Genomic DNA, 27,948 nt, shown 5'->3' on the forward strand with positions numbered 1-27,948 from the left:
GTTGTATATGTGGAAGACAGCACTGCTATCAGTAACGCACTCCACAAACCCGGAGTTATGGAAGAGCGATAGAAAGAAAGATATTGTTGAAATAAAGTCACAAGAAGACCCTAAAAAGCCGTAAGAAGTACTAAAGTTTGCAACAACCAACATAGGGGGATTCTGGCCTACGCGCAATATGCAATGTATGGTGGAAAACTGCACATCATTCTCCACACAACCTTGTCACAGTAAAAAATGGTGGTGGCAGCATCAAATTGTGAGGATGTTTAGCGCTGCAAATTGAGTATCTGTAGCAAGAATTAAGATTGATTTTCGCATATGCTTACCATCTAAGTTTGAGTTTGAGCCATTTTTCTTACAGAAATTGGCCACAATTTCAGTTTCTAGACATGGCAAGCTGGTGGAGACATTGCCCAAAAGACTCGCAGCTGTAATTACCAAAAGGTAAAATGCACGCCTCAAATTTCAGATTTTTAAATGTAAATAAAAATTATAATAATTTTTATTTTCCCTCAATTTAACAATTAGAGGTTCACTGTATGTTCGTGTTTTGAATTGTGTTGCTTAAGGTAATTATGAAGTTTTAGTAGTACAAAAGTAGGTCTACATACCAGTCTATTATTATTTATATTTGTCCTTCATTTTGTTTTGAACCATCATTAAAAATCATCTTAAAAATCATGATTTTCTGAAAAATGTAACTTTGTAAGCTAAAATGTATTTTTTTCATTTTAATAATATAATGTAACTTCATAATCTTCAAATAAAATTCTCATGAAATAATCAGATTCCTAAAGTTACTCATTGAAAGTAAACTACCTTCATTAATAATGATTAATTCTTTAAGGTTAGGATACAGAAGAAAACTCAGTGGCATTGCATCAATAAATCTCCAAACATACACAATTAGGAAAATCCCAAAACCTGGAAAAGAGATTTGATCTTTATTACAATAATATGAGAGAGGGGTTGCAGCATGACGGTTACATTCGTGGAAAAGTAACGATTGAAAAAAGCATTTAAAACACTATTTATTCATATTCCACTGTCAGAGATCTTTCCTCTTTATCTTTGCCTTTTTCAACCCTCCCACCTTGAAACTGTATACATGTTTACTAGATATAGAATTGTTTGTGATGCACAGATATATTTCAGTTAAATTAGAACATTAAACGAGACAATTCATAAGTAAAGCACATTCCTTATTATTTCCACTTTTAGCACAGCATTAAAGGCACTTGTTCAAGGAGACAGATATGGATCTAAGATTAGACCATCTTAAAATCAAATATAAGTATAAAGAAACCAGACCTCACCTCAGTTATTGCTGAAGAGTAAATCCTTTTAAAAATCAGGAAGTTAATGTGTTCATGATCTGGTCAGATAAAGAACTGTGGGGTTCACTGGCAGCTGTCTGAGCTTCCTTAAGATGTGCACCTTGTTGCCGTTGAGATTCTTTTTGCCTTGGCACATTTGTCACAAAGAAATCAGTCAATCTGATGGCATTCTCCTCACAGAAAAAGAAATCAAAGGACCTGAAGAAATCTGGCAGCTGAACAGATCATGCACCCACTGGACTCCCTCAACCCACCCCTCAACACAAGCATCTACATTTTCTTTCAGTTGCTTGTTGTCATGGTTACAGAGTAAAGCAACATTACTGCAAGGCCGGAACAGGAGAGCCTCCAACTCCTCAGCATGGATAACTGATCTGCTCTGAGCAGGAAGCATTGATCAGCAACCAAAACAAAGGAAATGTCAAAAGTCATTGATATGTTTCTTCATTTGAGTAGGTGTGGATCAAAAACACTGAAGGCACAAATAAATGCATGACTTCAAGATGCCCGTCACTGTATTTTTGAATACAATTAAAGCTCCACATCTGTCTGAAACGATCCCGGTCACAGGTTTTCTCCGGGCTGGTACTGCGGCTCTGTGGCGGTGAAGTAATCCTCCAGGAAGGACTGCAGGTACTCAAAGGTGGGCCTCTCGTCAGGCTCCCGCCTCCAGCACTGCAGCATCAGTTCGTGGAGCGAGGTCGGGCAGCTATGGGGACCTGGCATCCGGTAGCCTCTCTCCACCTGCTCTAGCACCTCACGGTTGTTCATGCCTAAAGGGGAAAGAGGAAGAAACAGGAGACAGAGACCAGAAGCTGGTTTATACTCCAAAACACATGAAATATAAATATACACATTTGTAATATAATGAAACTAATTAACTATAAAATTAAAGAAAAATGCTAGGAACAAAAATGTGCTGCCTTGAAAAAGTAATTATATCCTTTGAACTTCTGCATATTTTGTCAAGTATATGTATTTTGCTTGTATTTTGTGTGATACACCAAATTGTGAAGTGGAAGGAAAATAATAAATGTTTTTTTAAATGTCGAGAACAAAGAGCATCACGAAGACCGGGGATCACAGCAGACTGGTCAGGGAGAACGTTTAAAGCAGTTTTATATACAACAACATCCCAAACTTAATCCATCATCCAAAAAGGGGAAGAATAAGACACAACTAAGAACCTACCAAGACATGGCCGTCCACCTGAACCAGGGGTCACCAATCTTTACAATCTTATCGAGAGAAATTATTACTCTCGTTTATGTTAAATAAAGGTTGACTTGACACAACAACTACGAAACCCTTAGAAGAACTTTTGCTAACTTTTCTATTTAGAAGAATAAAACACATGGAACAATTTATTTAAATGTTTTTTAACTCTTTGTTTTTAAACCAATGCAGTAAAGGAAAAATAATATTTTATGAGAAGAATGAGAGCATTTGAGTCCTTTTCATATTTATCAAAACTAAAGAGAGAAGTTAAAATAAATAAATAAAACCCATTATTGGTATATAATCTTAAAGAATGCACCATTAGTATCTTTTTTTTCTGTGCAAATTACTTTAAATGAAAAAAGGCAGGTTAGTCTTAGCAGATCTTTTTTTTACTATCTTTCAACATAAAGGCATCGTTCATCTTTGTATAATTTCTGGTCAAAGTTAACAGCCACTGTGAAGGGCCCAAAGAGCCGTATGCAGCCGTGGAGCCACAGGTTGGAGACCTCTGACCTAAACAGACAGGTTGGGCAAAGGGCAGCTCTAAATGCAACCAAAGATGATTTCAAAAAGTAATAATCCAAGGGAGCTGACTACATATACAAAACACCTTTAATTTGTTAAACAAATTTAATCCATGTGTTCTTTTTTTCCATTTCACAATTATGTGCAACTTTGTGCTGGTCTCTCAGATAAAATCTCAAAAACAAAGTTGAAGGTACTATATTATTAACATATTTCATGTCTGAAATGCTTCCTGTAATTTTTTATAGTGCAACTGCAACAAATCAGAGAGGAAAAATGTGGACCAACACGGGTGTTTCACGTAGGTCAGCAGTGATGCTTACTGGTCAGATAATACAGCTTGTACAGATATAGTGCAGCGATCACAGTGCATCCGAACTGGGACACAACTCCGAAACCTTTCACTTCAGTCTTTATATTGTTTTTCTGGTCAACAAATGTCTCTCCTGAAAAATATTCCTTTAAATCACTTGAACAGCAGCAGCAGCATTAGCGTGCATGCATGCAGAGAGAAAGGACATTGTTTTCAACATTGATTTAAGAATCTTCAGTGTGCTCAAAAAATAAAGGATGATGGACGACATAAGGACAATTTCACATGATCAAAGAAATGAAAAAAAATAAAATAAAATCAGAAAATAACTTGCAGAGGAAGAGGGGAATAAAAGAAAATGATCACCTCTCCAGAAAACTGGAAATTTAATAAAGCCAGTTTCTACTCCTCACACAGTTCTTCTCCATATTTTAGCAGATCATCACATCGAGGTGTAAGGTTTCAATAACATTTAGCTTATGACGGAATCGCATAAATAATCTCACTTATTATAACATGCAAACTCAGGAAGCCACAGGCTCTGCATGCTAATTGGCATGGTAGGGTGGTAGTTGCTCAAGAAACGGGTAGCCCTCATTTTACCGTAGGTTCTCATCTACAATTAAGGAAGTGCTTAGGCTATGAAGTCTCCAGCAGAGCGGCTCAGTAACAAGGTTTGTTAGTGTAAAAACCCACCATGTCTCAATAATCAACTCCTTTACATGAAAAAACAAAACATTTTCACTCTCTGAAATGATAATCTTAATTTAAGCAATCAGCAGGTACCTGGGTAGGGCACACGTCCCTTGGTGATGAGTTCAGTCAGCAGGATACCGAAGCTCCAGACATCTGACTTGATGGTAAAGCGTCCATAGAGTGCAGCTTCTGGAGCCGTCCATTTGATGGGGAACTTGGCTCCTGAAACCATGGTAACACAGTCAACATGTGTGGTTGTGTGATTAGGATAGGTTAGGACTAAAAATACAAACACAAAGACTAAACTAATAACTTTATATAAAGGTACTGATGAAGCCTGGATGCTTTTTGTCTTACACACTTGTATTTTCAGTTCCAGTCCAAAGTTTTATCCACTCACAATGGGCATGAATGTCATTAATTTGAGGCTGTTAGTAATTTGTCTGAGTCAATACAATAATCATACAGCAGACAACTTCAATGTATTAAAAAAACAAGAGTCGGGCTCACAAATATTAACAGATTGGGACTTGCCTCTCTACCAATTGATGTTTAAAATTATACATACAGGCTCCAATATAAGCATATTTGCCATTCTTAAATTATTTGATATCCTGCTAGATGGTTTTCAAGAGAAGTTCACACATTTTCAATAGTCTTCAACGTTTCAATGTTTTAGGAAATTCATTCAGAAATATAAAAGTAAGCCTTTCGAAACAGGTTCTGGTGTATGTTTGGGATCATTGTCGTATTAAAACACTCAATTGTTTTCCACTTTTCCACCGTCTGACCCAAGCTGAGACCTTCAGATGAAAAGAAAATTGGCACTAAGGGCTCAACTGATGATAAACTGAAAGGTTCTGACACACCAGCGATACTGTTCTCAACCAAGCAAGGTTTGCATCACTGTGTGCTGAGAGGCTGCAATACAAGAAAGAAACCCTTTCTTCAACATGGATGTTTTTAACCTCGACTAAGATGTGCCTACATGCACAAGCCAAATGCTTTCTGGGAAATAACTTTATAGTCAGATGAGACAACGACTGAGCTATTTGGCTACGGTTACTAGAAATATGATTGGAGGAGTCAAAGAACACTGTACCAGCTGTTGAGCATGGTGGTGATAGCATCATGCGGAGGGTCTGTTTTACTGCTGGTGATACTGCTGTATTGCACAAAGTGTGAGAAACAATGAAAATGGAACAATTCCAGTTCATTCATTTCACCTCAAATCAACCTCTGTGACCCTAAGGGAGATGAAACATAACCAAAAGGTTGTCGTCAATGTTGTCATTTGTATTCGAAAACATATATTTGTCGCATCAGCATTTAGTTGCCCCTTTTTTGTTGAATGAACCAATGCCTCACCTTACAAATATAAATGAACATTGTCAAGCTGGAGAAAGGTGTTATGTTCTGATGAGACTAAGTATATGTTATCTGGATACAATGACAACAACTATGTTTGGATTTAAGGTGAAGCTTCTAAATCTAAGAACATTGTAGAAAATGCCAAGCATGAAGGCATTAGCATCATGCTGAAGGTTAGATTCGCTGCAGTGGTACTGGTGTTGCAAAAATGAGTGGAATAATAAAACGGAGGACTAAATCTATATCTTTCAAACTTCACCTCAAATCAACAGCTAGATAGTTGAAAATTGGAGACAAGTGTTCCAGTAACAGTATTCTGGGCTTTACAAATTCTGTAAAGAGGAGGAATCAAACATCCATTTACAACTTGCTAAGAGACATTTATCCAAATATTAGTGGGGTGTATGTATATTTTTAAGCTTTTATATGAAATCTTTGCCCTGCATGTATAGGACAAAAATCCACAACACAATCAAACCAGATTATTTATAAAAATTATTTAAATTGTATCTTCTTTCCACCCTATAAATTCAAATGAATAAATATAAGTCAAAATGAATGACATTCACATCCATAATGAGTAAATAGACACTTCTGACACAAACTGTTAAACCTTATATTGCATTCTGCTACCTTGTCTGGCGGTATACTCGTTGTCCTCAATTAGCCTGGCCAGGCCAAAGTCAGCGATCTTGCACACCAGATTGTCTCCAACAAGAATGTTGGCAGCTCGCAGGTCACGATGGATGTAGTTCATCCGCTCGATGTATGCCATCCCAGCTGCAATCTGCACGCCCAGAAAAACCAAACATGCTCAGATCTGCAGTAGAGTTAAAAGGCTCACTTTTATCCCCCGTATGTTGTTTGACTTGAACCTCACCTGTGCTGCCATGTCCACCAGCTGAGGCAGCTTTAGGTTCTGCCCTTCTCCGTCCTTTAAGAAGTCCAGTAAGCTCCCTAGGAAAGAAGTACGATGGTATGTATTAAAGAAAAGAGACGTCTTTAAATTCCTTTTTATTTTAATACAGTATTTGAAAGTATTGCGTTTTGTTAATGGTAATTAGCCTGCTCACTGAGCATATCATTTAGCAAATCCCAGTGGTTTTCCAACTTGGAACAGGAAAATGGGTTTGATATAATTCTGGGATCCAAGTTCAAAATTTTTATAAAGGAAGAAACACAGCACTTGTTTACAGGTGTCTGCTTCAGTTTGCACTTGGCATTCTCAAAAATTTCACTGCACTCCTCTTTCGAGAAAATTAAAGATCAATTTGCTTAAACAACTCATGTTTTTTGCTTTTGGTACTTAACAGCGCTACAACTAAAAATCGGATCCAATACCGTTTTTTTCCGTTTCAAGTTGCTTTAAATAAAGTGAATCCTTATAATTAAATGAAATCCTTCTTTTATTAACCATACATATCATTTAAGGAATAAACAAATTCAATATCACTTCAAAAGTTTGACGTCAGTAAGGTTTCCACCTGCTGTGATGAAGCCAGTTCAAACCTACAATATGTCAGAGTGGTGACAGTTTACTCATCCCTATACCTTGGCTCATGAACTCGGTGATAATGTAGATGGGCTCCTCAGACACGACGGCGTAGAGCTGCACCAGCTTGTCGTGCCGGAGCCTCTTCATGATCTGAGCCTCCTCCAGGAAGGCCTCGGGGGACATGGTTCCTGGCTTCAGAGTCTTCACCGCTACCTTGGTGGTGCCGTTCCACATGCCTGGCATACAGACGAGTTGATGTTAACCGGTGCACAGAAAAGCAGACATGCACAAAGAAAAAGCCTTCCAGTGGAGGCATATATACCAATCTGTCTGTCATAGTGATAGCTGCAAATACATGCAGAATGTATGCTGCATGCATATATAAAAACAAACAATAAACAATGTGGAGTAGTGATATATTACATGTGATAAATACTGATGCATGCACATTATTGCTATTTTGGAGGGCATGCATGATGTGAATTGGTGAGTTGAGGGAAGAGAGATGAAGGACGGTTTATCTGGTTTTCTTACGTTAGTAACAGCAGAGCCTGAGTCACAGTGTCAGTCAGAAGTATACATACGCGCAATAGGGGAATCAATATCATATTAATTTTAAGGCTTTTAAGGACACATTTAAACTGTTCTTTTTCCAGAGTGGAATATGAATATGAAAATAAACAACTTAAATGCTTGTGTTTGAGATTATTGATTAGATTCATTTGACCCAAACTGGCTTCATGAGATGAAAGCAACTTGGTTCGAACTATCTGGAGCAATCCATGAACCTCCAAGGTTGTAAATCTGGAAACACCAGTGTCATCATCCCAATCAAGCAAGTTTAGCAGACCAAGAAAGTAGCCCCTGATCCAAAATCAATAACTTCAAGCTTGAGTGAAATTTGCATCTGTCCACAAAGACAAGCCAACACATTCTTGAGAAAGGTCTTATGGTCAGGGGAGGTAAAGATGGACAATGCACGTTAACAAAGTATGTTTGAAAGGAGTCAAAGGAAGGCTTTCAACCCCAAGAAACCACTAAAAGCTGCCAAGTGTGGTTGAGGCAACAACATGCTGTGAGTCTGTTTCACTGTCAGCCCCAACCTCAACTCTATTAAAAATGTATTAACTATGCTTAAAGCTAGGTTGGTACCAGGAAACCAAACCAAGTGTTTAAATAAACACTACCATTTCTGATTAGAATCGTGTAAAAATCCACCTGGAATAATGTCAAAACCTTGCTGTAAAGCATGGTGGTGGCAGCATCATGCTGTGAACCTGTTTCACAACTGGCGGTAATGCTCCATGGTGCCAAGTGGACTGAAGAATGAAAACAGAGGACCTCCTCTAAATTCTTCAACTTCCTCGTGAATAAACGGACCAGACAGTTCAAAAAGACACAAGTGGGTGTCCAACAGGGCAATGATCCCAAACACACTTTAAAATTTTTAAATGGATTTTGGAATCAGTAAAGCAGGCTAATATTCAGTTTCTGGAATATCCCCAACTTTAACACTCTTACAACTTGCAGACTTTCCTTAATACACAAGTCCATGACAGGAAACCTTTGTGAGGAGCATTTATCCAAATATTACTGGGGGTTCAATGTATTTATTTGAGCCTGTATATTCTGTATTCAATTCATGCTGTAAAAGCAATGGTTCAAATGTGTCTTTAAAAATCCTAAATCAGCGTGAGATTGATGTTCATGATGTATACTTCCTACAGCACAAATAACACCAGGGAGAAACCCTGTGAGCCTAAAAAAATATGTTAAAACACTCTTACAGCTTTGACTGGTATTGATTACTAATTTGAAGGCAAAAATATCCGACGTGTCTTCCACTGACTAACAATACACTGGCATAAAAGGAAATCCCCAGCTAGATGCGGAACGCAGTCAACAATCTTTGCTACAGCTCTGCTTTTTCCTCTTTATAACACATTTTTTGTGGTTGCCCATATCAGTCTCACCCATCCAGACGTCCCCGAAGCACCCCTGTCCCAGCTTCCTTTGCATGGACAATGTTTCCCTCGATACCTCCCAGGCGTCCCGCCCAAGGCCCAAGGTGAGAGGGGTGGAGTTCAGACAGGCCTTGGTCAGGTAATAACAGAGTCCATCGTTAGATCCTGAGAGGAGGAGGGAGGGTGCCAGAGATGGTGGGAAAGATATTTGGTGATGGAGGATGGGAGAAGAAAGGGTGAAGGTGATGGGTGGAAGAGTTGGTGGAAAGATGGGAGGGGGTGACAAAAGGTGATGTGAGTTTTAAGTACATGCACATGCAACCAGGGGAGGATGAGGAGAACAACTCAGCACACCTGAATGTTGAAGGTAAACCTCTGCATGATGCACCACTAGCAATTTTTCGTTTTTTGTTTGACAACAAAATTTGTTAATGTGCAGTTTACATTAAGAAATGTTTACACTGACTCTCTAACCTTAATCAACCTATAACAAAAACCTCTGGCAGTTTTTTATTCAGGTGTGCATCTGTTGTTATCTCTCTTCTCCACCTTTAGCGAACCCCCAACAGTCCTACCCATCCAGACTTCTCCAAACTGGCCATTGCCCAGTTTCTTAATCAGCTGGAGAGACTCGCGGGGAATCTCCCACATATCCTTGGTCTTCACCGATAAGTCAGCCAGCTTAGGCATGCCCCTCTTACAGCTGCCCATCAAACGGCAGCACAGTCCCGCCGCTCTCTCTGAGACAGAGAGAGACGGAGAGACAGACAGACAGACAAAAAGAAATATAGAGAAAAACAGAGCATTGCAGAGATAAAGAAAGGTCAAGACAGCTTGCTTATCAAATACAAGCTAAGCAAACATACAAAAGAACAAGACATAAACATATAATATGAGAAGCAAAATTATGAACAAATATGGCAGGAAAAACCAGGATGCTTCATGGTTAACAAAAAACAAATGATAGATACTGTGTAACTGAAGAATGTTCTCTATTACCAACATGGGCCACTAGGGGGCAGGTTTACACTTAAAGGAAGAGAAGGAAGTGAAACATATTATGTCATCCAAACTATTATTTTCTTCTTTTTGGTGTTTCTAATTATTATAGAGCTTTTTTTCCTTCCTTTATAAAAGCCATGAAACCTTCATTTGTGTTATTTCTAATAGACCTAGTCATCTCAAAGTGACTTTTCTATGTCGCATAAAGGCAAACCAGTACAAGCAAAATGCAAAAAGCTGTTTCAAGTACTTTGCATTTCCTTGCACAAGTATTCAGACACTTTGAACTTTTTAAATGTCAACTACAAACTTCAAATTCTTCTACATGTATTTATAAAACCCTGAGGCACTTATGCTAAGAAAAAACAACACACAGTAGGCCATTATTGTGAGAAAGAAGATAAAGATATCTTCCAAATTATTCATCACGATAGTGGCAGCATCAGACTGTGGAGATGCTTTTCTTTAGCTGTGATAAGGAAATTGTTAGAGTTAAATTTGGGTCCAGACTTAGGATCTGTGGGAAGACTTAAAAATTGATTCTCGCAGATGCTTTCCATCCAATCTGACTAAGCTTAAGCTAAGTATCAGAGTAAAGGGTTCTAAATTCAAATGCATGACACATTTTTTTTTCAAATTGTTTTAAAGCCATGCATCATTTTTCTTCTGCTTCACAGCTGCAGCATTCAATTCTCTGTGTGGTTCTATTGCAAAACATCTCAATAAATAGCATTACGCCAGTACACACTTAACAAGAACTAGTTCTAAATTGAGTTTACACAAGTCATGGTTCAGTATGTATCCGGGTTTTAAAGTTACAGTTTGGTACACTTCAATCAAGAAGTAAAACGAATCTTTTTCAATTTCGAAAATTTATTTGATTTTATTATGTTCTAAATCCTAGAAAAGTGGAAAGTATAGACCTTACTGGATATTTTAAAGGGAATAAAGTAGTATAAACAGGCATAACCAATATAACCACCTTGAAAAAGGCTTATGTTAATGTTTAGAATTTTTTAATAAGAGTGTGCCCATATATGAGAATAAAACATGTTTAAATCACTTTGGAGTTATTTTGATATTTAGACAACTTAGTGTCCTAGCTGTACCTGAATGCAGCATGGCAGCTTTTTTTTGGGAAAATCCTGTCTTATCAATGAGGGTTCCTTCAATTTGTTTCTCATATGATGTACAGAGTTTGGACTAATTGGATGCTACATTAGCATCTTCAGCCTCTTCAGCTCATCTCTGCTATATCTCCTGCCCATAAACAATATTATCATATATAAACTCTGTTTAATTCATTAGTTTTGAAGGTTAGGCCATTAGCTTTCATTATAAACGCATACATTTATTGCGAATAAGAGCGCATTATGGCTCTATACTGCATGAAAGATCAAAGGTTTTCCCCTCAAATCTTTTGTGGAATTGAATAGAGCTCTGTTAAATGATGTCAGGGTGAGCTACGTGTACTTCAGGTTCATCATGTAGAAAACAGCATTGTTTGATTCAATGTTCGCTCCACTCATGCATTCATGCACAACACTGCCAATAAAACACACTAAAGGTCATGGCAGTAAATTGACAATATGTGAAAAAGTTAAAGGTGTACACTAAATTCTTGTACAGAAGGAATTAAACATCAAACTGTAGCAATTGAAACCAGAGCTTTGCAGCCTGACAGGCGATCAGAAAAGACAAGGATGAATTTGTGAATTTGCTTGTGTACTACCTGTATAATGCTCCACCAGTTGCTGAACAGTGTCAAATTGTGACCTGGTGGTGATGTAATAGCCGCCGTTGTCTAGTTTGCGGATCTTATAATGCTTGACATGTTCTCCCTTGGTGTCGTCCCAGTCACGGATGGACAGAGAGTAGGCACCTGCACGAGGGAAATATGAAGCAAAAGGCAAGGAAAGGTTGGCAGAAGTGAATGTCACACAGGAGAGCTGAAAGCTTTTATAATTTTAGACCATCTTTAAAGAGTTAGTGCATAGATGTGCTCCTCACCTTTGGTGGTCTCACTCTCTCGTATGAGGAAGGTTCCCCTCTGGTTGCCCTGAGCCAGCAGCTGTCTCTCTGCATCCTTCCTCCCCATTTTCCCAAAATACCACCTGTTACCATGAGAACACCACACAGGTGACCGGAGTAACATCACACATCGTTTTGACCTCTCAAGCTACATGTCAATCACTGAGGAAATCTTAAGCTTTGGCTTAAAGCGCAGCACAAAAAAAGCAGCCACTGCTGTGTGTATTTTATTTTTTTGTGGTGCAAACTCACTCCTCAGCCTGTATGGAGTCAACCGGAGCAACATAGTTGGAGGGGATGTAACCTGAGTTGCCGGTGTTCAACGAGCGGGCCTCCCACCAGTCACCCTCCCTGTAACCAAAGACAATTTTAAAAAATAAAACATGGCATGATTAGAAGTTAACCGAATTGTAAATTGATTTTAGATTTCCAGAGCAGGGCAAAATGTTTTTCAGTAACAAAAGCTGGTCAACATACCCTGAAGCCACTGAGACCTCAGACGTTTTTAAATCAGTGACATTTATTCACTGCGGGAGGAATTTAATGCTTAAGAAAAAGTGAACTGACTTTGTTTAACACAGTGAACATGGATCAGTTTAACATTCAAAGAACTCAATATGCTGTCGGCTATTTAGATACATTCTTATTTGGGGATTTTGTTTTATCTTCAACCGTTAAACTGAATAGGATCATCACCACTGGGCACTTTAACATTCATCTTAACGGCTGAACTACTCTACTCCCTGAAGTGACAGCTCACATGAGCAAGTACAGTTAAAATCATGTGTGAACTTGCAAATGAGAAAGTCAAAGTTAATGTCCAGACACTGCAGGGCTGAACTGTGAACTGTTACTTCTGCATGCATGAGAGCCATAAATCACAGCATCTACACAGTCTGTGCTGGAGCTGAAGAACTGGACTCTGAAGAACTAGAGAACTAGAGATATAACTAGAGATGTACCAATTAGTATTACCCCCCTCTTTATTTGTTCAGTCGCTAACATGCATTGGTACTTCAGCAATGCCAATAATTAACAACACCCTGAGGCAAGGTTATGTTCCATTTTACTTCATGACTGAGGTGATTCCTGTCCTAAACAAACCAAATCTTGATGCCAGCTTGTTTTCTAACTTTTGTCTTATTTCCAAGTTGCCTTTAACTGGTAAACTATTAGAAAATGTTGTCGAAACCCAGCACAGATCTTTGTTGGGTAAGCTTCAGATCTCTGGCCCTTTTCAGATTGGCTTTGTAAAGCACTTTTCTGAGACTGTCTTGGTAAAAGTTTATAACGATCTTTTAATGGCTGCTAATGCAAGAAAATGTCCTGTGTTGGTCCTACTTGATCTCAGCGTCACTTCTGATACTGTCGAGCCCACAACTCTGCTAAATAGGCTGAAAGTTCAGGCTGGTATTTCTGGCTCTGCATTGAACTGGTTCTACTCTTATCGATTCAATAGGAAATTCTAAACCAAGACATGTTCTCCTCAGAATATGCTCCTCTAGCATGGGTCAGCTCTGGGCCCATTATTATTTTGTTTTTACATTTTCCATTAGCAGGCATTAATCTGTCATTTTCTGATGCCTCCTATCACATATATGCAGATGACATCCAACTGTATGTATCTTTTAAACCTCAACGGCTACCCTTGCCTAGAGACCTTAATAATAGCTCCAAGTCACTTGACAGTTGCCTCCCTTTGTCCAGCAACCAAATCCAATGAAATAAAACAAGGAGTTACATTTGACTCCTCATTAAACTTGGACTCACACATTAGATCTATTTCTCATTCCTGTATCTTTCATTTAAGAAGCATTTCTAAAATGTGAAACATCACCTCTCGAGCAGATCTAGAGAACATCATTCATGTATTTGTGTCATTGCGCTTAGATTGCTGCAATGTTGTTTTTATCAGTCTGGACAAATCATCAATTTCACCTCTGCAAAGTATTCAGAAGGCAGCAGCCAGACCTCTTAGCAGAGCTAGTAACACTCTCATATCACTCCAGTCATATACTCTCTGCACTGGCTCCCAGTGGATTCTAGAATCTGGTTTAAAGTTCTGGTTTTCACCTACAGGACTTTAAATAGCCCGGCTCCTGATTATTTGTGTCAGCTTTTAACAAAACATTCAGCTCATTGTAGCTTCAAGCCCAGAATATCCTAAAACATTCAGTCTGTGGCTCCTAAACAGCTGGTCCCTGAAACTTCGGTTTACTGACTCTGTGGACGTTTTTAAAAATCAACTGAAAACTCTTTAGTTCCACCAGACCTTTATCTCATGATATTATTGTGCTTTTTCTACGCTTGTTTTTCGACTAGGAATAACTTAATGTGTTTTATGTTGTACAGCGCTTTGTGATTTTGCATCTGTGATGGGCGCTTTATAAATAAACTTCACTTACTTACTTTGTTGCTGCAGTTCTTTTATTTAGCATCTGCGGTCATTAAAACGTAGCTACACTGTCTTCTAAACATAGCCACACCCCTTGACCTTTTTTCTACAATGTGCCAAAATACAGATACAAATACAGATTTCACTGTATTTTATTAGACCAAGGCAAAGTAGTGCTTACTTGTAAACTGCAAGAAAAAAATGTGATTGATTTTTTACATTTTTAATAAATAAAACTATAAATAATATAAATAAATGTAAGTGGCACCCATTTGTATTGAGCTTCCTCAAGTAACACTTTGTAGAACCACCTTTTGCTGCAGTTACACCTGGAAATCATTTGGTGTAAGTCTCCACTAGCTTTATACATCCAGAGACTGTGGTCAAATTAGCTCAAGCTCAATCAGATCGGATGGATTGATTTACATGCCTTGAACCGGAACCATATTTTCAACTATATTTAGGTCTGGACTTTGATTAGGCCATTCTAAAATATGAATATGTTTTGATCTAAACTATCCTTTCCTGCTGGAAGCTGAACCTATGCCCTCAGTCTCAGGTCCTCTGACAGGTTTTCTTCCAGGAGTTCCCCTTAATTCACTTCCATCCAACCCCACAGAGTGATGCTGCCACCACTATGTTTCATATTGGGGATATTCGAGATGATGTACAGTGTTTTTCACTGCATGTAGTATTTTACATGTTAATTTTGGTCTCATCTGATGCTCTTGGTCTCATCTTCTTGTGGCAAACTGCTAATGGGATTCCTTTTGGTATTTAACACTGCTTTCTTCTTGCCACTTCTATAATGGTCAGATTTTTGGAGTGCACGACTCTTAGCTGTCCTGTAGACAGATCCTCCCACATAAGCTGCGGATCTCTACAGCAGTTTGTTCACTGATGTTCCCCAACAACCCTCTCAGGCCTTCACAGAACAGCAGGAGATTAAATTACACACAGAAGGTCTCTGTTTACTAATTAGATGAATTCTGAAAGCAATTGGTTGGATTTTACTTAGAGGTATCAGAGTAAAGTGGTTTGAAGACAAACTCACATCACACATTTCTGACTTTATTCTGTAAAGAAACATTTATATCTATGTATCATTTTTCTTCCAATTCACAATTTTACTCTACTTGTGCTGGTCAATCTCATTAAAATCCCACTAAGACACATGAAAGTTTGTGGTTGTGACTAGAAAAAGTGAAAAACTTTAAGATGTATAAATGTATGTTGCTCTAACTCACGTGTTGTTGATTATTTGGAATTTCTCTCCTTTCTGGAAAGTGAGGTCATCTTCAGTGCGAGCGTCGTAGTCATACAAAGCTACAAAGAGAGTGACTCCACCACCTGCAGGAAAATAAAACACATAAGAGCATTGCCATCCATCGACAAGCATTATTTACTCACATTTTTCTATTTTTTGGGGTGGCAGAAATTAGAAAACAGACATCTCATGACAGAAATTATTACAGAAAGACATATTTTAATTTCTATGACTGAAGATGTTATTTAAGGTTATTTTTGCCTACCCATGCCTCCAGGTCGAGAGTGTGTATTGGTGGTGGGGAAGACAGAAGGGGATGGGAAGGGCTTGTTGAAGTCTGGGATGCTCTGAGTGGGGTCAGGACAGTAACGTCCAGACATACCTCCGGGCAGTCCTCCTTCTACATTGTTTGCCGACAGATCAGTAACATCTATGGATGCTGATGTTGCTCCTAATGATTTGCCAGACTTTTTCTGCTTGCAACAGGTACACCCCATAATAACCAGCACAGCGACGACGTCTGTAAATGCAAAGAATGTGATTTGTTTTTCTTTGTAACATATTTCCACTGCTTATGTAATACACTTTGCTGCAAGTGGATTAAAAAAGGGCCATAGAACATAGAAAGAAACATGTGACTTATAACTGCAGTTAAACTAATTACTGAAAGCTGATGTAAAGTGAAAGCAACTTGCATTACCAACACACAGAGATAAAAAAAAAAAAACTATAGAGAACTGCAGAGAGAGAAGTTACTAACTTTAAAAAAAAAAAAAACTTCCCTAAAGCAGTAGGAGGTGCAGGGGAGCGAGAAGGAGGAAGGAGAAGTTCACCTTTTCCTCACCTGATGTCTTCCTCTGTCAGATCATCTGTCAATCACCATCGCCACTGGAAAAAAAAGAGGGGAGGAGTTGACTGACGAAGGGCTGGAAGGGGGAGAGCAGGGCAAGGCAGGGAGGACGGGCAGAGAACTGGAGAGAAGGAACTGTAGCACCGAATGTGAGAAAAGGGCTTAGGAGCAGTAAAGCATGAGGCAGTTGCAAGAAGTTAGCGAAAAAAAAAAAAGATAGCCAGCTAGAGATAAGCTTTGACAGTGAGAGATGAGAGGTTAGCCACTTCCCTTTTTTGCTCTGCTGTTTGGATAGACCTTACCTTATACGTTTTGGTCAACAGCTGTTTAAGCGTATGCATGTGGGTGTGTGTGGATGAAAGACTGTGGTGAAACAATCTTTTAAATGTCATTACAGAACAGAGGGTAACTGACATAAAGTGACTCTGGGATCTTGGTGTGTAATGGCTTTGACAACGATCACTGTGTCATTCCTGACTTCCAGTTTTGAGCAAAAATAAAAGTTTCGCCAGAATGCACATTGACAAAGCAAACAAAAACAAAAAAAGCTGATTCAAACACGAAGAGGAACAAACATGTAAAACAAAGACTGTAAAAATATTTGATTTGCACGTAGAACAGTTAGGCTGTAAATACCAGCCTTGCTGGTAAGTGAGTGTGTTTTCCAAACCTTACAAGATCATGTTCAGCAATATTCGAAGATAAGCGTGTGTTTGCATTTGACCACCCGCTGTTGGCTACCAGTAGGCTTTAGTTGCATTGATAAAAGCTATCACTGCAAATATCCAGTAATAATTGTTTAAATGTAGCAGCCGCACATTTCAAAGAACGCTTGTTACAAGCCTGAAGCTGAAGCCGGTCAGTTCTTTTATGACTCAAACTAAAAGAAAAAAACTAAAAAAGGAGTTCCTCCATGTATCAGAAGTCCCACCAAGACATTCGCTGACTTTAATTGGTGGCAATAAAAATAGATTAATGCATGTAAACTGCTTTATACTGATGGGTATTCCTGCTCTTTTTTTATCATTTGGCTCAGCTCAGCAGAAAAGACATCTCTTTCAACCCCCGTTTAGTATCACTTCAAGGTTTTGTAAATATGTCAAATTAAGCAAAGAAATGTTGCCCTATTCTTAGTATGAGGGCAAACACATATTCTAAATATTTTTGTGAAGTGAGCTAATTAAAATGAAAAGCTGACAGATTTGCTTCTCATGTTTTTTTTAAAATATTCTTAGCTGCTTTAGAGGAAACTCCTAACATTAAATGAGGCTTTTTGTTTTACAAGGACCCTAAGTCTGAGTGGATTAAAGAGACAAGTGCTGCAGAAAGAACGATTTAATAAAAACAGTTACCTCCAATCAACCCTTTTTTCATTTAGCCTATATTGTGATGTCCAACTGTATGTATCTTTTTTTCTTAATGTCAACATCAGTTCTTAATCAGTTATCTATACACATTATGCAGTGCTGGGAAAACGTTTTTGCCCCCCTACAAATTTGTTCTGTCATCAAATAAATGTAATATTTTTATAAGATAAACAGACCTAATGCCAAAAAGCTGTTTTTCTATGATGATTTCATTAATTAAGGTGGGAAATGGCTATTTAAACCAACCTGGCAATGTGTGAAAAGTAAACCTAATCACTGGTTAAGCTACCTTTGCTGCAACCACGGCCAACAAGTATTTGAGATAGGTACTTTTACTTCAGCCACATTGGAAGGTTTTCAAGCATGAAGGCCTGCTTAAGGTCATGCCACAGTATCTCTATCAGATTTAACTTTGACTATGCCACTCCAAGACATTCCTTTTTCTTAATTTGTCAAAGTTATACAAGATGCAACCTTTTGAAAGTTCAACTTTTTTGTCTCATCAATCCACAAAATATCATGCCAAAATTCTTGAGGATCACCAAAAAGTCTTTTGGCAAATGAAAGCTGGACCTGTTTGTTTTTTCGATCAGAAGTGGTTTTGGCCTTGAGACTTGCCAAGGGAAGCCATTTTTGCTCAGCCTCTTTCTTACTGTCTATTCATGAACAACGACCTTAACTGAGGCAAGTGAGGCCTGCAGCTCTTTCAATGTTCTGGGTTCTGTTTTTACATGTCATGTTGCTTGTTTTAAACTCTTGTAGTCTACGTCGTGTTATCAGAAAGGTACGTTTGTTGTAAATGTTTAAATATAATCACACCTTGTTGTGGACTTCACTTTTCATTAACATATGGTGTCGTTGTTGAGGGGTTGGTGCTGAGAGGCGATTGCTTTAACTTTTTTCACATAGCGTCAGGTTGCTTTGAATAGATTGTCCCCCTTAATAAATCATTTGTACGGGGCAAGAAATAATGCAGCTCTTCCTCTGTTGCTGTGCACTGCTGGTCAGATGGTTCAAATTGACTATTACACTTTGGCCTTGCTATTAGAAAAACAGGGTCTGACATAGCATGGTAACATAAAGAAGTGCCACTCATCACCCTTATTACAGTAACACCTTTAAAACTACAGTTGGTAAGTTACAAGCAGCATGTCTGTTAAGCAGCCCACTGCAGCCTAACTAATTAACCTGCTATTATAACTTCACTATTTTTGTGTTACTCTGACATGAACAAGATTTCAAAACTACAACTAAATTTACCAGGTGATTATTCTTAGTTTTTTGCACAAGTCTATGAAAAAACAATCTATAATATGGAGAATGTAATTATGACTCTAATTATCAATATAATACAAGATTTTAGAAGTATTTATAATAAATAATGTTGCTTTTCTGTTTTTATAAAAGCATTTAGATCATGTCAAACATATTTTCTTCATAATGTTAGTGTTAATACCATGATACTGTGAAACTGTGGCATGTTTTACTCAATTGTTTCTCCTACTTTTCTAAATATTTTCTGCCTAAAGACAATACAGTTTTTTTGTTATTCAGAACCCTTAATTTTTCATTTTGGATTAGGAAACCTGCTGTCCACAGATAAACAAACCAACAAGAAACATGCCAAGGTTGTCACAATTATATATCTTGAAAAAGTCTATTTTGTCATGTTAACACACACAAAATGCATGTTCACCTGCAAAGCTATAAAAAGCACTTGCAAAAAAAGTATTAACATCCATTGGACTCCTTAGATTTTGTGTCATTACAACCACAAACCTCAATGATTTTTGTATGGATGTTTCTGCTTTTTCCCTCAAGCCATATGAAGGGGAAACTCTGGTCAGATGAAACCAAAATTTACCTTTCCTGTCTATGTGCCAAATGCAATGTGTGGTGGAAAATGAACAATGCGCAACACCCGGAACACACCATCCTCACAATGAAACATGGTAGTGGCAGCATCATGCTGTGGGGTCCCTTGCTTCAGCACAAAATGTAAAAAAGTATTAAGAGGAATGAATATGGCTGCAAGAGACAGAGTATTAAAAACAAAAGAAGTTTCTAACAGTTTCTATTGGTATTTATGGCCCGGTTTTAATGTGTAGTCTATTTGCAGAGTATAAAGTGCTGGACAAAATTATCATCAATAGTCCTCTAACAAATGCAGGTTTTAGTTTATAATTAGGGTGATATCCTGAATTAGTTTTGGCAGAGCCCACACATAAATCTGAATAATGACTGCAGAGGGGTCTGGGATTTTAACCTACAACCTTTCAAGATTACTATTTTCCAGGCTGCAGCCACCCCACCTACTCAGGAATGCACAGGAAGTCACACAAAAGGAGAACAATACAACTTATGGCAGAGAGGGAAGAGAAATCACACATTTACTTTCATTGTGACAAAATGGCAAAATCAACTTTATTTGATCCCCACTAAAAACTCTCAATGTTCTTATGAAACTTCACAGCAACAGCAGCTGTTTTGGGGCTACACCCACAACAAAATATACAGAAGCAAATCCACACACACACATATACATTCAAGCATTCATTCACTATCAGACCGGCCATCGTGAGAGTTACAGGAAGTTAGCACTGTTAGAGTTTCCTGTCCACCCCTCTGATGGCTCCCCCCTTTTCCTGGAAACTGAGGCCAGAGTCCATCCACATACACACCCAAAGCAGCTGCAGAACTGCAAAAACACCCTAAACACACGCTTTCCTTTCTGTTACGGCTCCCCACTCCCCACTCTGCGCTCGAACACCTTCCACATTCTCTCCATGCACTCCTCTGATGCATAAAACTTTCTCTAATAAAGCACAGAAAGTAGAAGTGAGAGAGAGCATCATAGAGGCCTTTTCACTTTTCTCTGACCTTTTATGTTCAAATGCCTGTCTTTTTGCTTTTCTGGGACTGGGACTGGCAGATGACCACAAACAGGTGTAATAAACAGGTAATCACACATATTCTGGGAAGTGTTTTATCATTCATTGTTTTCAATTGGATTCCTGTTGAATAGATATTCCTGCAGTTGTCTTGTTTGGCCCCTTCTGCACACAGAAGCTGTAGTAATTTATAACTAGTGCGATTCAAGCTAATTCGAGGGTTGCTGATATATTAAAAAAAAAAGAAACACTTCTCTGTGATCAGAACTGTTCACATGCTCATATCTGGTAGCAACTCACCCCTAATACGCTTAATAATAGCAACTGAAGTTCATGTTGCAAGCTGCCGAAAACATTAGCTGTACTAGGGCTAAGAGTATGTGATTGTGTGGGCGTTTTGTGGTATTGGTGATGAGTGGTAGAGTGGGGGGTTGCACATTTCATCTGCTATAAGCATCATACTTAGTCTGACAGTCTGGCCTCACATTAATTGTTAATTACACGTAACAATGAGACACCGTGCACGATAGATTTTTACTTTTAAAAAGTAAATATTGCACCCCAAATGTGCATTAGTCCTTTTTTTCCCCAATATCTGCAGATGGAAAGGAGAATGATGCAACTGATGCTGTTTCTCGACTATGCACCCGTCTAAAATGGGCCCTATTCGTGTTTAGGAGTAGTCTGCTGTGCACACAGACGGAGCCTACTGTTGCGCACTTGCAATTAAATGCCATAGAAGATGTTTATAGCAACATGGTTATACAAAGAAATCATTTGAATGCACTGTAATACAGAAGCTGCTTCCTCTGTTGGGGATAGGTGCGATGTTCATCTGATAAGCCTGACTACACCACAAACGGGTAATACTTACAAAACATTAAAGTACTTCACGTAGGTTTGACACCTATATACTCATGCTCATGTCTGTCTGTTTGAAAACAAACACAGTTCCCCAGTTGTTGGAGTATAAAAAGCTTTCCGGGAAAATAAATGGCGAGCCATTATCCTCGCTCAGCATGGTCAGCGCTCTAGTTAAAGTTATTATAAATTTTATTGTAAAGGCATGAACCAAAGACAAATTCAGTAGCTGCATGTTTTATTCAATTCAGTATTTTAAGTAGAACAGCAAGAGAGAGAGAATATTAGGATACATTCAAATTATCAGACAACAAAACCAGCATTGTAACACTTATATGCACTAATAATATGTATAGTGTTAATAAATATCACCAGGCAGAGGAAAAAACCCTCACCGCGAATCTACATTTAAAAATTACCTCAAGTGAAAATACTTGCAATAGCAGAACTCCTAATTACTCTAACCCCTAACTAACCAGTGGTTAGAGAGCAAGGCATTTGCGTCCCGAAGAAACCACAAGTATCCGGGTTCGAATCCCACAGCCTGCTACTCTGGGTCCCTGAGCAAGATCCTCAGCCCCTGAATGCTCCCCAGGCGCTGAACAATGGCAGCCCACTGCTACCTAAGCATGGTCAGCACTCTAGTTAAAGTTATTATAAATTTTATTGTAAAAGCATTTATTCTATCCTAAGGGAAGAGTTAAATGCAGAGGACAGTTTCTCTATTGTGAGATCAATAAAGTTTATATTATTATTGCACTTTAGACCATGAATTTGCGCATTCAGAACCTCAAAGGACAACAGAATGAGGATTTTGTGGGTTTCGAAAACACCTGAACATATCTGACTTAAACAAATGGGTCATTAGCAGGCTCCTGCAGAATGTGGTGGCAGAAGACAATCTTACGATTTGAATCAGATGTGTCGCAGCACAGATCAGCAAGATTGTTGCCCTTGAGCAATGGCATTGCACATTTCTGTGCTGAAGTCTTCAAAGCTTTGTTCACCGGAATCTAGACAATTTTTTTTATTATTTCTGTGGGAACGTCTACCGTATTTGTTCCATTAAATTTTGTCAGTTCCCAGTTTTTGTTCCAAAACCACCTTTGTGTTTCTCTTTTTTTTAACAATCATATCAAACCATATCATAACATATCCAAGACCGTGCTTTTGGATGGTATTAGCCAGAGCATAGGCTGTGCCTGGCTGCCTAGCACAAATAGTGCTTTGATTTACCAAAAATAATCACTTTTTAAGCCATTCGATGAGATCATTTACTCTATATAGATATATTCTAGACCAGGTGTCAGCAACATTTATAACCCTAAGAGCCATTTTTGCCTTCGGTTCAGTTCAACAAAAATTTGTTTGGAGCCACAAAAGCAACATGACTCTTTTTTAACAAAATAGTTTGTTGTTATAATACCTACTATTTTTCTTTTTAGGTTTGATATATTTTCTTCAATAGGACTACATTTTACAGAAAATGACATCAGAAAAAGCACATAGTTTGCAACCTGTTGACCAACAAATTACTTCCTAAAAATATTCCAGAACATGATGACAGAACATGACTATTTACACAAAAATTAAAACCAAAAACATATAACATATGCCAACGGATTTCATTTAAAACAGAAAAACTAGGCGTACTGCTGCTAGAAATAACAAATATTAAATATTAAGATTATAATATTAAATTTATTTACTGTTAATTTGATTTTGATCAAATTACAAAAAAACACTCTCTAAATTTAAAGGCAGTTTTCAAATCCTTACTGATCTGACTAACATAGCTTTTTTCTTCTTGTCTTTGTAAAGTAACACATAAAAACAAACTGACTGATTCACATTTTCCTAAACTGTCGGACTTCTTCTGGCTGCAGCGCTGCAATTACAGACACTCAGCCCCTCCCCTCCCCTCACTGACCAAATTGATGAGCTGCAGTTTTAAACTCGGCTAACATGACGAGTAAAGCCAAAACAAAACGTGAATCTCTTTAGCTGTCAAGGCAAAGACAGATTGTTGTTCGGAAATACTTTCTCTATGAGGCAGACAGAAAGGAAAAAAAAAAAAAAAAAACAGCTGGAAGATGGCAAAAGCTAGCTGTGATGACGCTACAAGCTAACGCTCTCACTGATGTTTGAGAGCAATCTAAATAGCTCAGATAATCTCCTGTATCTGCAACAGATACAAACAAAATAAAAACAAAATAATTTTCATGACTGATTCAAAGGTACTCTCTTCCACTTCCAAGGAAATATTGTCTTGTATATTTTTTGCCAAACAGGGATGTGACACTTTTAAATAGTATATTTTTCCAAACAAGGGCTGAATTGTGCCCTACCTCTTGGTTTTGCTCTTTTACATTGTGCCATTGTTTGAATGGTGCCTGTCTTTGATATCAGAAACAACACTTATGTTGTTTCTGATAGCAAATACTTATTGGCTGAATGTCAATCTAAATCTGCCATGAATATATTACTGAAATAATTCAAACATAAACTTGAATTGCAAAGTCTATGCATAAAGTCTATGACTTGTCTCAATCTAAGGTGCTCCTGATGCTAAAGAATCTTTGAAAAAGGTCATTTTTTGTGTTTTCACAAAGAAGTAAACATTTCATAAATTTCAAAATCATTCTAAATAATTTCTCCACAACGTAGAACAAGCCAGTTCAGTTGAAACAAGTATTTTAGATTTGAAATTAGAGATGATCAGATCCAGCATCAATTTAAAGAGAACTGTAAAATAACTTTTCTTCTAAAGTTCTTCTTCATCCTTACTTCTTCATCAGCCATTCACTATATTTTCTTACACGTTTACATTGTTCACAACAGACATCTTCGACACATCTTCGTATTGGTTGGACATGTAGGTATACATTGGAAAACTGATAAATAACTTATTTTCCAGTGTTCTTGGTACCCACCAGGCCATAGCGCCCAGGAAGGCGAACCACATTGCCCATATCAAGAACCGCCACTGACAGCCCGTCCAGTTCCCCATTATTGATACAGAAGTACAAACAAAATTGTACTGAGGAAGAGCTGTAAAAAAATGTCACTTTCCACTTCAGCACTACAGTACATTACAGCTTATCGGTGGATTTGTTCACTTTAAACAATGTAAGGAAGAACCCAAACTTGGGCCTAAAAACCACTACCGAGCATTCTGTGTATTCTTCTAAAATCACAATAACATCAACCCCTCGATCACCATCCTCACTCTCGCAAACATCCATATCCAAATGACACACCCTTTCCTGCTCAGTGGACTGCAGATAAGCTGCTCCCAGAGGGAAAATTCACTGCAATCTCACACACATACTCAGTCTTAAATCTCTACTGTTTTACTGATTTCTGCCTAAGGACTGGAACCATTACTTTTACCACCTGTCCTCATCTATTTTTCTTACCTTTTTAGGCTCAGCCTTCTTTTCTAACTCTGCACCATGAGCAGGAAACTCAACAGGATGCAGAATGCGAGTGGGGCAGGAATGATAATGATAGGACAATGGGAAGCAAGCTGTCAGTGAACCCTCTCTCACACACCCTCCGACAGAGGGGAGAGGGCGACGGAGTTAGAAAGGGGCAGTGGAAAAGTAAGACGTCTGAGTTATCAGGATGTCCTGTTTCTACATGATGTCATCACATCCTTGAGTTACAGGGGCCAGACCTGGATTGTTGTTAGTAAATGAAAGCATTTTCCACTTTTTTTCACACATTAGGGGATCAAGAGTTGTTTCTATTGCACCAGAAAGAGTAAGCGTCCTTCCTTGCGTCATATTCAGCTCAAAACCAGGTGTTTCGGACTCTTTAGTTGGAATTCAACTTGTAATTCTAATTCATTCATTGGCAGAAAATAAACCCAAGTCCTTTTCCTTCCTGCCTATTGCCCTGAGGCTATAGACAGGAACTGACCCCATAAAGAAACAGGAAGTGATCGAGTCCGGCCTAACAGCGGTTTAACACATCAAAACTCTCAAAATTTCTTCACCACCTTTAAACTTTTTTGAGTTGTGAAACAAATATTTACAGAGATTACCAAAAAACTAGAAGGATTAACAACATGCACAAGCCAGGCAATGTTAAAACCACAGAAACATTTTTTGATAGATGGTCATGTTGAGGAAAAAGGCAGCCCAGCCTTTTCCTCTAGGTGGTTTCCTGCAGGCATGTAAGCTGAATATTCTACTAATGGAATATCTAACTCAGTCTGACACAAATAAGACGCTACTGGAAGAATTTAGGAACCTCTTCCTATCATAAATGTGCAGCACATTTGCTTCCACGCAACATTCTCCACAGATCCAACCAATGACATCATGTAATTTACTATGTTTTTATTTCTACGTCAAGGGGGCGCGTTTAGAAAGTTTTATTAGCAGTAGATAGATGGAGACCACTAATAATATAGAGGCAGCACACCAAAACGTAAAGCTACAATAGAATTTTATGAGGTTTTTTTTCTGAAATGTTTAGGCACGGGGCAATATGAGATTCTCAGTGTACCTCCCCTGGTTTCAGGGTATTGTAGTATTTACACAATTTAAAACAGAAATAAGCTGATTGCTGTCTTTTAAGACAGGAAAGCAACAATTAATCACAAACCTGCTACATTTTTTGGGCCCCATTTGCCATTCTGCCCTTTATAAAGTAGCATAGGTCTATCAAGCTGATATTTACTTGTAAATTGAGAATGTCCGTTGAGTTTTGAGAGCCAAAATATTTCCAAACAATCAAATTTGCTTTCTTTCAGCCAGCTGACTGGCACTATATGGATGGGGCAAGGGCTGAGACTGTGTCGCTCTATACTTAAATAATCGGTAATACATTTTTAGTCCCTCAAAATAGAAACAGCAACTTTTGAAGATCTGGTATACTCTGTTGGGGTAACCAGACCATGTCCAGGTATGTAGCTAACCTAAAAATCTGTAAGTTAATGTTTTCAGGTGTCCATATAGTGAAAATCACCTGATTTGATCCATTAGAACATTTTTTCAGTGGCTTCGACAAAAGTTAGTGTTAAACATTGTCAACTTATCAACTACTTTCTGAAATGAATTTGCAATCTTGGAATCATTTGGAGGTCAGAGCCGGGACTGAATGAAGGACATTCAAAAAGAGGCAACATCAAGAACAAAAAGAAGAGGACGCATGTTAATATAAATGCATTAAATGACTAAATAAATGCGGCAGCTCCTGGGAGTTTGTCCTTTCCTCTTTAAATTTATAAATAAAAAAACCTGCGCAAAAGACTGGGGAGGGGAGCGCATTTGTCGACACAGGTTGTAAAAACGTTTTTGAGGTAAATTCCACTTTTTTAAAACTGCAGCGTGATTTCTAAACATCTTTTGCGGTAGGCTGTCTGTCATGAAGAGTGGAGGAACAAGTGTATAACCGCACTTGATCAACTTCTCGCTGGCAGTGTGGCCGAACTTCCCGTTATTTGACAGACGGAGAATCGTTTCTCAGCTTTCACAAATGACATCAGAAATTTGACAAAAAAATAAAAAATAAAAATAGAAAAGCAGCGGTAAAATATAGGTGGGGCTGCTCAGACTACATGATGTACAGCAGCTTGTCTGGGTCTGGTGTTATTTAAATACTTCAGTTTATGTTTTGTAAACGCACAAGAACCCCACTCAGCATTTATGTATCATCTTCCTATACTTTAAAACAGAGTTCAAAACACCAACGTATAGAAATAAGTAACTGAATGAACTCAATCTGTACATACCAGAGACAGACGCGGACGTTGACGCGGTGAATCCAGGTGTGGTTGGCTGGAGGCTGGAGGGACGCGAGGAGAAAAGTCGCGCGCTGCTAGAACAGGGAGGAAAGGTACCGCGCGTGCGCCGTGGATCAGCCTACAGGGCGGCGCGTTTGACCCGTAAACCCCTTCTTCGGCGGAAACAATAACTTTTAACACAGTTTCTAACCAAAGCAGTCTGTTATCTACACCACAGTAGAGATGTGACGGACCTAAAAAATCTAATAACGACAGCAGACGTGGCTGAGAATTTTACTGCGGATCTACGAAGCAAAATAAACTACATTATATCGGCTATTTTCAGATAAATAAACTAAATCTAGGTCAATGTTTTAACTTGCCAAAAAATTTGTGTATTTAGTTTTTAAAAAAACAAAACAAAAAACAAAAAAGCTTACATTTCTCTTGAAAACTGTCAGCCGTGCTGAACCAGCCTCAGTGCCTGGGTGATATGAAGCTCAGATGCGACACTTTGACCGAGTGGTGTGAAAGACAGGAAGAAGGCTGAATGAGATCAGTGACATCCGCGTCAAAAACTAAATGTATGTACAATACAAAAAAACTAAAACTACTTAGTTTACAG

At 38.3% G+C, this 27,948-nt stretch overlaps 1 protein-coding gene across 6 annotated transcripts; it reads right to left on the reverse strand.

Annotated features, from left to right (window-relative positions):
• Positions 1-926: 926 nt before the first annotated feature.
• yrk (Yes-related kinase) lies at positions 927-27,907 on the reverse strand. Of its 6 annotated transcripts, none has more exons than XM_047384056.1 (13): positions 27,764-27,907; positions 16,465-16,508; positions 15,886-16,140; positions 15,601-15,703; positions 12,211-12,309; positions 11,938-12,041; positions 11,660-11,809; positions 9,501-9,665; positions 7,018-7,197; positions 6,347-6,423; positions 6,100-6,253; positions 4,186-4,317; positions 927-2,113 (listed from the first exon to the last, which is right to left on the reverse strand). In XM_047384056.1, the coding sequence occupies exons 3-13, from the start codon at positions 16,115-16,117 to the stop codon at positions 1,905-1,907; spliced, it is 1,605 nt and encodes a 534-aa protein (XP_047240012.1). In that variant the 5' UTR covers positions 16,118-16,140; positions 16,465-16,508; positions 27,764-27,907; the 3' UTR covers positions 927-1,904. The 6 variants fall into 6 exon arrangements, with proteins under 6 accessions (XP_047240012.1, XP_047240011.1, XP_047240010.1 ...); XM_047384055.1 differs by having other exon boundaries at positions 16,454-16,508; XM_047384054.1 differs by lacking the exon at positions 27,764-27,907 and adding an exon at positions 27,333-27,605.
• Positions 27,908-27,948: the final 41 nt, after the last annotated feature.

Source organism: Girardinichthys multiradiatus, chromosome 13, assembly GCF_021462225.1.
Source record: "Girardinichthys multiradiatus isolate DD_20200921_A chromosome 13, DD_fGirMul_XY1, whole genome shotgun sequence".
In the NCBI taxonomy this organism is placed as follows: domain Eukaryota; kingdom Metazoa; phylum Chordata; class Actinopteri; order Cyprinodontiformes; family Goodeidae; genus Girardinichthys; species Girardinichthys multiradiatus.